Below are 12,581 nucleotides of genomic sequence, written 5' to 3'. Positions count from 1 at the left end.
CCCACTAAGCCGGTCAGAGCTGCACTTTCATATTGCTGGTTGTGATTGCATTTGCTTCATTCTATGTCTGAATTGATGATCGTTACTAAGGTAGGAACTGCTCCCAAGTTTGTCTTCTGTTGGATGCCCTAGTCCATGAGTCAAGGAAATATTACTTCAGAGTTACTCACTCCTAAATCAATTCTCAATCTTAATGTTAGAAGAAGCAAGAGCAATGTTTCCTATGGGTTAATTATGGGAAAGTGAACAAGATTAAAAGGAAGGGAATGGGGCTTCCCTGGTGGCGCAGTGGTTGAGAATCCGCCTGCCGATGCAGGGGACATGGGTTCGTGCCCCAGTCCGGGAAGATCCCACACGCCGCGGAGTGGCTGGGCCCGTGAGCCATGGCCACTGAGCCTGCGCGTCCGGAGCCTGTGCTCCACAACGGGGAAGCGTGGCTGCAAAGGAGGCTTGAGATAGAGCAGCCTTTGTTCTGCAGCTAATGGAATCCGTCCCCAGGGCACCACACAAGCTCATCCGGCAATTTTCAGTTGTCACAACTGCAGTAAAGTACTGCTGGCATCCTGGCATCTGGTGGGCAGAGGCCAGGGATGCTGCGAAGCCCCCTACCATGCACAGGATAGTCCCCTGCAACGGAGAATTATCTGGCTCAAAACGTCAACAGCGCCGAGTTTGGGCAACCCTGCTGTAGAATAATGTAACCACTCACTGGCCCTGAACTTGCTACTTTTAGGAAATAATCTCATCTTGACTCTGGGCTGTCATAGCCTCAATCACGGGTCTTTCTCCCTGTGCGATTCGTGCCAGATGCCAGCCTGGGAGGGGAGAACTTATCTAAACACCTGTCAATCAAGCCTGGACTGGTGGGAGCACAGATCAGCGGAGGGAGAGCAGACGGGCATCTCCTTTAACCAGAGTAAACAGAACCCAACTGCAAATAAACAGAACTTGGCTTCACTAAAGAGAAGTTGTGTTCTAAGTACTTTGATCATGGCTGAAATTAAGTGGACCACCAGCGTTTCACTGTCAAATATTCCCATCAGTTACACAAAGAAACCCCTCTGCTAATGGCTATGTTGGGCCTGGGTCCTACCATGATATCAGGAGGATAGGGGAGGCAGGTGTGGACTTCGGCTCCAAAACAGGGTGGCAACAAACCACAGCTTAGGGTTCACTAGCAATGGTGACTGCCCAGTGACCTACTGCTGTGAAACGAGCCACCTCAAAGCACGGTGGCTTACACAGCAATGAGTTATTATTTCCCACGCTACTGCGGGCTGTCTGGACCAACTGGGCAGCTCTGCTCCATGTGACATTGGTTGGGGTCATTCATGCGGCTGCTTTCTATGGGGTGTTTGGCTGGGTCTGGAGCATCCAAAATGACCTCACTCACACATGTGGGCTCTTGGTACTGGCTGTTGACTGAGGTGCCTTATTCTCTCCTCTTCTCTGGGGTGCTTTCTCTATATGTAGGTTTTTCTCGTTCAGCAGTCTAGCTAGAGCTTCCTTACAACATGGTGGCTGGCTTCCAAGAGAATGAAAGCAGAAGTTGCCAGCCTTTTGAGGGCTGGGCCCAGAACTGGTACAACATCACTATGCCATATTCTATTGGTCAAAGCATGACACCAGTCTAGCCCAGATTCAAGGGGAGGAGAAACAGACCCCACCTCTTGATGGGAGGATTGGCTTGTGTATACAGGGAGGGGAAAACTTACAGGCAACCATCTTTGGAGGCAATCGACCACAGCAGCTCCATCAACCCGACATGTATACAGGGAGAAGTCTCCACTGTCCATGGACTTGCCTTCTCAGAGATGTTCCTTTTTTCTCACCTGTGCAGGAATCTTGTCTTTAAATGAGACTGTGACCTAAAGGCACTCATTCATAGACAGGAAACAGGACCCTTCTTAAACAGGCCTCAGTACCTCCTGGGACCTCAGTTTCCTCGTCCGTAAAATAAGACTGGCCTAGAGTAGAGTTCTGGAACATATGGATTTTCTCATTTGCTGCTCTCACCAGAAAATGAAATTATTTCCCACAAGATTTTCCAAAGGGCCAGGGTTACGAATGTGAAACCAGTGGTTCACAAATGTACTTTTACTTTCCAGAGATGTGTTATGGATGTATACCTTGTTAGAATTCACACAAAACCTCCTTAGAGTTTCACTCCCAGATCTCTCTTATCTCTGGCTGTGGTTTGCCCCCATGGGCAAAGTCTCCCTACCACAGACAGCTCCCATAAATCAATTTCTTCAAAACTCCAAAAAAGAGCAGTCAGCCAAATCAGACAGTTTCAGGTAGGTATCAAGGTAGAAAAGTCTAGATACCAAATCCAAGAAGTCAGTAAACTCCACAAAAGCAGTTATGATAATAATAATAATGGTAGCAATAATAATATCATCATCCATAGATCATGTATGTATTAATATTTATATACAGACTATAGGGGAGTCAGGATTTGGAGGGAGGCCTGGGACATGGGTGTTGATCCTGTGTTGCTGCCTATAACTATGTGCCCTTCATAGGGTTCTTTTGTAAGAATTAAGTGAGATCACATAAGCTAGTGCTTCGAGAAGCCCAGGGCATAGTAAACCCACAACCAAGGGTAGCTGTCTTCATCACTGAATTTATTTTCAGTTGAGGAAGTTGCAACTCAGAAAGCAATAGGCCATCTGCATGCCGAAGCTGTTTGACTCCTGAAGGATGGGTGTCAGAGGACAGGGTTCACATTTATCATGTGTTATTGCTAAACATTTCACATGTGCTGTTTTGAGTAAGCGCCTCCAGTACTCCTAAGTTTATTGTGAGGATGAAGAAACTCGGGTTCCAAGACCTAGATAACTTGCCCCTGGGCAGATAACTGAGATAATCAGAGCTGGGATTCAAACCAGGTGGCCCTGCTGGGACAGAGGCCCAATGTAAACAGAAGAATCAGCCCATGTGTCCACATTCAATGAAGTAAATGTGGAAAATGCAAGGTCATCCATTTGCCTTTCAGCATCAACATGTCTAGGGCTCGGTTTCTTCATCGGTAAAATTGGGAGATTGAAACTTGAAGTGTAGAGTTCCATGATTCCATAATTTGGGGTTTAGAAGTACAATAGTATTATTTTAGTGTTCTCACCTGCATTTTCTTTTAAGTCTTGTTTTAAAGTCACAGTCTTCTAGTTTTGTGTCTCTGAGAAGCCTAGTGGTTGATTCATGGTGGTCAAACAATCTCAAAATTATTCAAAAATACACTAGAGATGGGCAGAGAGGTCCCAAATAACTGGGGGTATAAACTAGCATAGCTGGAGCCCAAACTTTCAAAATAAAATTAATCAAGAAATACTATCCAACCTTTTCCAAAAATACACATATAAACAAAGGTTGAAATCTCAGAATGCCATTTTCTCTAAGAATGTAAGCCATTCTCCTGCCCAAAAATAATGTAAGTTTAAGGACTGAGATCTTCAGTGGTAAACTCTCACCTATACCTCTGTGGTTTAAACAAAGACAAAGACAAAGAAAACAGTAGTTACTTTATTTTTAATTAAGCTTAGTTCCTTTTTTCCCCTTTCTTTCCACCTTCCTTTCTCCCCTTGGGTTGTACTCAGGGCCCACCAAGGAGATTTTTCCACCATGTAAGTTGGCAAACCAGTGGTTTAAATCCCAATCCTGCCAGTGGGTAATATGGTTTATAGGTGGAGGAGAAGGTGGTGAGAGGGAGATTTCAAAAAGGAGTCTTGTTACTTAGCTAATACATTATGTAATAGAAAAGATATAAAGAAATTATTCACTGACTTGCTGGTTTAAGAATCATTCAAGTCCCTGCACAGAACTTCACATTAACTGGTGGAATTATCTTTACCTACAGTTGTATTTTAGTTGTTTTTTTTTTTTTCTATTCAAGTCAAAAGAAAACACAAACTTCCACTCAGGAAGAAAGAATAAAACACTGTTCTTAGGTTTGTTTGGGTTTTTTTAAAATCGTTTCTGGCACAGTGTTCTTTGACAGCAATCTGCAGCAATAACATAGATAGCCTTTTCATGTAAACACCACACTCAGTATCTCACTACAGGGAAAGGTTCAATTCAAATTTGGTCACATTGAGAGAATGAAAACTTAGTGTGGGTAAATATAGCTCTTTATGAAAACTGAATTCCCTCTAGGACTCATGTGTGCCCTACATTAACTCCTGAAATCAGCAGTATTGTGGAGTCATTAATCTTCGAGGAAGAAATGTAAACCAGGTGAGCGGGCTCCTCACATCAGCTAGATCGGCCCAAGCAAAGATGGCTAATTAGCTGCCCGGAGTGTCTGCAAACTGTTCAACATTAACTCTGGTTCCTGCCAAACTCAGTTCCAGAACAAAGAATGGCTATTTGTGACATGTCAGGCTTTTAGCATGTTTGTGTTACCAATTTAGAACATTTTAAAAGATGAGAAGATTCTAGAATTTTGAGGGCATACAGCCATTTATTATGTGTGACACCCATATGCTTTCTTCCTGGAAAATTCAACACAGAGCATTGTCAAGGGCTCCCAATTTCTCAAATTAGGCCTCGTTGCTACCATTTCCTCCTAAGCTCCACCTGAGAACGAGAACAACCCAATGGGTGCTCGTTATACGTCAGACACTTTACAAATATTATTTCTAGTCATTCTGATAAAGGCCTTATGAGCAGTGTGTCATCCTCATGCTTATTTTCTATCCGAGGAAGCTGAGGCAGTGAAGAGCAAATAAGCTGCCCAAGTCCTCAGTTAGTAAGTGGTGTGGCTACCATCTCAGCTTAGGCAGTCAGCCGGCTGGACCTCCTCCCCGTCAATGGAAACAACTTTAACAAGCAATTACTCTAAGAAACTACTGGAATTAACTTGCAAACTTCTATAAGAGAAGATGACTCTATTTGGTCTTCATGTCATTAAAATCTGAAAACAGCCTTTCAGAATGACCTTGTGAAAAGCACAAGTGTAATAAGCTGGACTTCATTAAAATTAAGAACTTTTTCTCTGCAAGACAAAGCCAAGAGCATTAGAAAGACATGCCACAGACTGGGAGAAAATATTTGCAAAAGATACATTGGATAAAGCATCATTATCTAAAAGATACAAAAAACTCTTAGAACTCAACAATAAGAAAACAAACAACCGGGTTAAAAAATGGGCCAAGGACCTTAACAGATACCTCACCAAAGATTTACAGATGGAAATAAGCATGTGAAAAGATGCTCCGCATCATATGCCATCAGGGAAAATACAAATTAAAACAATGAGATACCACTACACACTTGTTAGAAGTTCACAATCTGGGACACTGACAACAGTAAACGCTGGCAGAGAATGTGCAGTAACCCAGAGCTCTCATTCACTGCTGGTGGGAATGCAAAATGGTCCAGCCACTTTGGATGACGGATTGGTGGTTTCTTACAAGCATGCTCTGACCATACAATCCAGCAACCATGCTCCCTGGTATTTACCCAAAGGAGTTGAAAACTTGTGTCCACTCAAAACCCTGCACACAGATGTTTGTAGCATCTTTATTTATAATTGCCCAAACTTGGAAGCCACCAAAAATGTCCTTCAGTTGGCAAATGGCTAAATAAACTGTGGTCCATCCAGACAATGGAATTTTATTCAGCACTAAAAAGAAATGATCTGTGGAGCCAATGAAATGATGTGGAGGAAACTCAAACGCATATTATCGAGTGAAAGAAGCCAATCTGAAAATGTTACATAGTGTATGATTCTAGCTACATAATGTTCTGGGAAAGGCATTACTATAGAAACAGCAAAAAGATCCCTGGTTGCCATGGGTTGGGTGTGGAGAGGGATAAGTAGGTAAGCACAGTGGATTTTTAGGGCAGTGAAAGTAGTTTGTGTGATGTTATAATGATGGATACGTGTCATTATGCATTCGTCCAAACCCATAGAATGTATGATGCCAAAACTCAGCCTCTGTGCACCAATACCAAATCGAATCTTGGAGACAGAGTTTTGGGTGAAGTAGAAAAGAATAGCTTTATTGCTTTGCCAGACAAAGGGGGACACAGGGGCTAATGCTCTCAAAACTGTGTGTCCCAACCTGGGGGGATTTGGTGAGGAGTTTTATAACAATGGTTCAAGGATGGAGCTGCTGATAAGGCTCAGGGTGTATGCAGGGCCTGCCTTCCTTTAATCTGGGCTTTGGTGGTCTTTTGATGAGCTTCTGTGGTTCTGGAGGTTATCAAACTGACCTCTCTTGAATGAAGAGTGCTTCATCAAGTAGTTAACATCTTCCATTTGTTGGGGGTTTTAGTTCTGCCAAAACTTGGAAGCAACCAAAATGTCCTTCAGTTGGCAAATGGGTAAATATGAGAAGAGCTCGAAGATATTGTTATGTGTATCCCTTGAGGCAGAACCAGGACCCTGACCCAAGGCCGCACTATTGTTTCTTGACTGCTCTTCCCTTGTCTCTGCATCCCCTCTCTTCCCTGATCAGCAACTGTTTGAACCTGCCCTTTGGAACTCAGGGTAGGTCATGAAAGCTGAAACCTATTTCCTACAAATAAGAAACAGGGGACAGAAGGCTTTTGTGCCCAGGAGCCCCACAGGGTCCTGCTTGGTTTCACATACAATGCCAAGAGTGAACCCTAATATAAACTATGGGCTTTAGATGATGATGTACCAATGTAGGTTAATCAGTTGAAACAAATGTACCACTTCGGTGGGTGATGTTGATAGTGGGGGAGGGTATGCATATGTCAGGCGGGGGTATATGGGAAATCTCTGTACCCTCTACTCAATTTTGCTGTGAACCTAAAACTGCTCTGAAAAATAAAGTCCTGTAAAAAAAAGAAAAAGCATCCAACACCTGTTGGTCTGGGTAACTACGTAACAGCTGGACTGTTTTGACTGAATCGACCTAACACTTAAATTATTTTTTAATACATTAAATAAATACATAAACTAATTAAGAAGAAGGGAGAAGTTCAACTCTGTTTGTGTCAACTGACTAGTTCTTGAACTAAATTGATGGGTTGCTTAAACTGTTTGACAAGCTCCTTCATGGGGGTGAGGGTGTGAGTCTGTGTGTTTTCATAGAACCCGCCTGTCAGTGCAGTCAAAACTGTGTGAGCTGTGGACACAGCTTAAGAAGTGTTCTGAGAACTGATTAAAGACAAGAGTTCTTCTAAATCCCTTGGGTTCCAAGAGGTGTCATGTAAATATCAATGTTCATTTCACTTGCTTATTTACTTCCTGTCTTTCCCTTTGCTGGAGGACTAGAAGTGTTTTTGCAATTTAAAATACCATGTAAATTTACCAAATTACAATAATACCATGAAAAATTAAGCACTTAGGCAACAAAAGTTGATCTATAGCAGTGGTTCTCAGAGTGCTGTCTCCAGCTAGCAGTAGGAGAATCTCCCAGGAGCTTGGTAGAAATGCCAATTCGAAGCCCATTCCAGACCTACTAAATCAGAAACTCTGTGGGTGGGACCCAGCAATCTGTGTTGTAACAAACCATTCAAGGGACTCTGATGCTCACTCAAGATGGAGAACCATTGCCCTAAAGGAAAAGAAGGGACACCACCAGAAGCCTCGAATAAGCCTTTGAGTTCAGTGAGGACTGAACAGGAGACCCTAAGGACTTTCTCCCATGCTTTAATAAATTTATGATGTCTTAAAGTTCTTTTGTGTGTTTTTAATTCCTTCTTTTAATCTTTGGCAATTCAAGCACTGAGTTTAGGTCAGACAGAACTGACCAGGTAGACAGTCGCAGGCTGATGAAGATACATCAACATAGAGCCATTTAATTAAAACTAGCAAAATACCTAGAATCCAACATGGTCAGTCTAGTTATGCTAGTCGGCTTTACTAATATGGATAAATTGATCAACAATGCAGTGAGCTGTTTACTTGGGAATTAGCTATAACAACTCAAAGCACTTAAATCCACTGAATGTAAATGATTTTTTTCCCCAAGTGAAATAATGCCAGAGCAGCCTTACAAGATTGAGAGGTTTGTCTCCACCAAATAAAATATGCCTTCAGAAGAAAGGAATGGCATGTCCCTGTCTTCCCCTTCTGGTGTCAGGGCAGACTGTCTGAGAAGTACTGAAAGGGAGAGTGACACAGAGTTTCCCTGGAGGGTACACACGGGTGATGAGCATTTCTCCTTATGCCCTAGCATGGAAGGTTCCATCGCGCGTCTATCCCAGATCGTGGCTCTAAAGAAGAAATACAAGGCTTACCTCTACGTAGATGAAGCTCACAGTATTGGGTCCGTGGGCCCGACCGGCCGGGGTGTGATGGAGTACTTTGCCATGGACCCCAGAGATATTGATGTATTTATGGGCACATTCACCAAAAGCTTTGGCGCCTCGGGAGGTTACATAGCTGGAAGGAAGGTAAGAGACAGATCCCTTGTGTCTGTTTAAAACCTGAATGCCCTCGGAAGGTAGTCTGCGGGGTCTTCTGATTTCCCTGAGAGCTTCAGTTCAGTTCAACACACTTGACTGATGAGGGCAGCCTTGCCACCATGTGTTCACAGCCATGGCAGGCCCAGGAGGTCAAGGAGCTCATTCTCTGATAGCGCAGAGGAGCATGTGATGAGTAATCACATGACCATAAAAAGACAACAGCGGCTGTGCACACAGGCAAAGACAGTACAAAGGAAAGGGCAGTACCTAAGAAGTCTTAGAATGAATGTCAGTCTTGTAGACAAAGGATGGGGCAGCGGGGTTTATATTTCAGAAAGAGGGAATGATGTCTAACAAGCCACAGAAGTGATGCTGCAGAACTGTAAGTCGTTTGGGTTTTGTGGCGTGAAAAACGCAAGGTGGGTGGTAGAAACAGTGAGCAGAGGTCAGATGCTAAGGACACTGACCCTGTGCTACAAGTTGTGGGTTTTCAGAGTTTTAATCAAAATAGTAGCAAGATCGGAAATGTCTTTTTTAGAGATTTTCTCTGCAAACTAATTCTCTTCCACTATTTTGGATAAGCCATGGGTCAAATCTTGTCATCCTCTGATACCTTATCTAGGTGACTTAAGATTCTGATCTGAAGGAATCAGACTGTTAAGTGTTATCCCTGTCATTCTACTGCCAATGTCACCAAGGGGGTTGCTAAAATAAAACAAATGCTTGAAAGGATTTTAAAAGAAGAGGGAAGGGGTGGAGAGAAAGAAAATGAAATATTAAAACCTGGGTTTCAGGGCTTCCCTGGTGGCGCAGTGGTTGAGAGTCCGCCTGCCGATGCGGGGGACACGGGTTCGTGACCCGGTCCGGGAAGATCCCACATGCCGCGGAGCAGCTGGGCCCGTGAGCCATGGCCGCTGAGCCTGCGCGTGACAGAGCCTGTGCTCCGCAATGGGAGAGGCCACAACAGTGAGAGGCCCACACACCGCAAAAACAAAAACAAAACCAAACAAAACCCTGGGTTTCAGGGCTCAGAGAGCCAGTTAATCTGCTCCTTTATAGGACAGTCTAATCCAAATCCTGATAGCTGTCTCCCCCAGGCCTACACCTGTCCCAGAGAGACTGTGATAGTGTAGCTGGCTCCAGCCAGGAGGGCAAAGAAGGCTCAAAATCAGTGCATGCCGGTGGCTCGATGGCTTCTCTAAAATTCCTGGTTCCTCACTCACTGTCCCCAGCAGGAACAGGAGTTCAGACTCCTGGTAAACCAGTTAGACAAAACCAGAGAGTACGGAGAAAACAGTCTGGTTGTGGAAAGCCCATGATTTAAAACAACAGATTTTATTACGGCCACTGACCCTGCCATGAGATGCGCAAATGCTTAAAACGTCCAGAGCTTTTAGTGGTCTTTACCCTTCAAGAAGCATGTTCAGCGTCCTTCCACTGGTCTGTGGGAATTCGCTGGGTGATGCTAAAAACATAGGGAATGCCCAGGATCTTACAAAACTCAGCTAAATCTGGTGAGAGGTTAAACTTTCCGTTTCTCGACTGTCAAAGCAATGGGATCAGAGGGTCTCAAAGGAGGCATGCCCCCGACTCAGGCTACTTGGCTTTGTGATTACTTTAGCAGAAGTTCTGAGCTACAAACTTTTTAACCAAGCGTAACTCTGTTTCCTGAACCAAAGGCACCTGAATAAACTGAAGCAAGTGGATCCTTGAAATGTTGTCAGACGTGGTAGCTGTCATCACGTCCCCCTTAGAGTTCCTTCAAGTGATACCCGCTTTAAACAAAGGCTCCTGACTGCCCCTTTAGGACCAGCTCAGTATGATTCTCTCACATACTCTCCATCCTAAAGTCAGGTGGACTATTTTAAAAGTGTATTTGCTCTTGTCTATGTAACTTCTATTGATTTGGGGTAGATACTGAACAATTGTGAAAATTATTGAGTATTTACATTAATCAAGAGGAAGATAAAAGTATGTAGATCATTTATTGCTCTTTAAAAACACTCATTTTGTTCATACTTAAACCCAGAGGGCTTCATCATTTCCCCCTTTCCCCTCTCTCCCTCCCCCCCCTCCCCCTCCCCTTCCCCTCTCGCTCTCCCTCCCCTTCCCCCTACTCCTTCCACAAATACTCTGCAGTCTCTGAATTTACCACTAGGTGGCAGCAAGAATTAGAGAGTGTTTGGCTGACCCATGCAGAGACCTACTGTCCTGAAACAGCAAGATGCAAAACCTAGAAAACACAGGGTAGTTTTCAAGATGTGGAGGGTGAGGAGGAGATAGGAGGTCACTTGAGAAAGTGTCTGCATGGGCCGTTCCCTGATGATTTAAAACTCAGTCAGGTAAACACCTGTCTGGAATCGTTTTGGTGAGACTGTGATAAACCCAGATAAACTGTGGTTTCCTTCTAGCCTAATGAGCCCATGAGTTAATGGAACTTAGGCATCTGCTCCTCTGTGCACTTAATTTGTTAAATTAAGTTAATTTTATATTATGTATAGTTTCCATTTAAATCATAGTTTTTACGCCCCTGGACTTCGAAGAATTTTCAGTTTGTTTTAAACTATGCTTTTTAATTGATAGGACATAGGATTGGGCAAATGCTACAGATTTGTTTGAAAAAATAATCTTTCTAGTATCTGTTTAAATAATTTGAGTTCAGAGTTTCATCATACATATTTTTTCTGGATATTTTAAAGTATATCCTGCATTCTAGATACTAAATACTACAAAAGCAACAAAATTAACCATAAAAAACGTTAAAGTGCACACACTAGGACTTTATATTTTTCTGAAATCTTAATAATTTCAAGTTCATTCTGCTCATGGGCTTCCTAGTAAATCTTCAGATTTGAAAATAATTACTTGAGTCCAAAAATCTAGAAAACTATAAAACTGTCTAGCTCGTAACTCTCTTTTTAAATGTCAAGGTCAGTGTCAGTGGCACAGGGACTATATTCCTAGTAATAGTTTCTAGGAGGTTCTAGAAATCTTTAGGGAGCAGGGGAAGGCAGATGCGTCACGTAAGAAAAAATATGCAGAAACACACAAAAGAAAAATTGGTTTGGTGCTAAGATACGACTACAGAGAGTAGAGATTTTTTTTTGTCCTCACTTCAGCCTTCCGGTAACAAAATGTCCTACAAATTCATCTCCACTCTTGGAGTTTACTGCCTTGGCCTGACCTACTCTCCCAACCTCAGGGAAACTGCTAGAACAGTCTCTCAAGAGCCAGCAAGGTTTTACTGTTTTGCCCACTGTGAGTTCGGAGCTGCTGTAGCTGATCCAGAACACCCCACCGTGAGTCTTTCTCTCCTTTCAAGACCTTCAGGTGAAATGTCAGGTACTTACTTCTCTCCACCTATCAGAGCTCCATGCCATGAACGGCTTCTTGGAAGAAAGCGTGAGCTGATGGGGCTAGTTTCCTTACTTTTATTTTTGAATTTGCATTAATTCAGTTGCTGAGGAGATGGGGTCAACACTGCAGACCCCAGCTTCTAGGATCCCGGGTTTGCTCAGGCAAGGATCCTGGGTCCTCTTGCATGCCTGGGGTTGAGCACTGGCTTTCACAGCCTCCACTGGGTGACCAGAGATTTGCAAATGAATGAAGCAAAGGTGACCCTCCTGACTGATAGGTTGCAGGGCTGAGATTCTGGAGGAGGGGACTGGGCAGCCAAGCTTGGCGTGAGTGTTAGCCCAGAAGCCTGGGCGCCAGACGAAGGCAGAAGCCAACTCTGCCCTGCGTGCTCAGCCCTGGCTGTATTTAACAGCCCTTTGAAGTAAATGGGGGTCATGGAATGAACGCCAAGATGTTTACCCTAAGAGCCTCCTGTCTAACTTTCTCAGAAAAGCCACCCTTGTCCTTGAACTCCAGGCTCAGGGTTTTGCATTTACTAATGGCCTTGGAAACCTCGGTCTGAAGAGACCTCTAACCCAGCCTGAAGGAAAACACAACATGGTCTCTCCTTAAGACCAAAGCTAACTCGTAATTCATGGTTCATGGCATCCAGTGGGCAATGATAGGAGGAAATCGGAAAACCAGGAACCAAGGCTTCCTTGATATCCTGCTGAGGGGACTCCAAGAGTCCCACTTTCTGAACCACACAGGTAAATTACCTCCCATCCACACACTCAGATTCTGAGAGAAATTGGACTCAGTCTGAAAGAAATAAGATTATGGGCAAGACAGTCTTACTGCTT

General features: G+C 43.7%; 1 protein-coding gene across 4 annotated transcripts in view; it reads left to right on the top strand.

Moving 5' to 3' along the window:
* The window catches only part of SPTLC3 (serine palmitoyltransferase long chain base subunit 3), a 126,441-nt gene that overhangs the window by 74,443 nt on the left and 39,417 nt on the right, over positions 1 to 12,581 (top strand). For all 4 annotated transcript variants that reach the window (XM_027118172.1, XM_027118175.1, XM_027118174.1 and 1 more), the window contains one exon: positions 8,151 to 8,370. In XM_027118172.1, the coding sequence (XP_026973973.1) occupies positions 8,151 to 8,370 (220 nt within the window). The remainder of the gene's footprint in view (positions 1 to 8,150; positions 8,371 to 12,581) is intronic.

This window comes from Aethalodelphis obliquidens, unplaced genomic scaffold, assembly GCF_003676395.1.
Source record: "Aethalodelphis obliquidens isolate GAN/ISIS:26980383/991018 unplaced genomic scaffold, ASM367639v1 scaffold18, whole genome shotgun sequence".
NCBI lineage: Eukaryota > Metazoa > Chordata > Mammalia > Artiodactyla > Delphinidae > Aethalodelphis > Aethalodelphis obliquidens.
The sequence above is the reverse complement of the archived record's forward strand: the minus strand, read 5'-3'. Positions and strand labels throughout refer to the sequence as shown.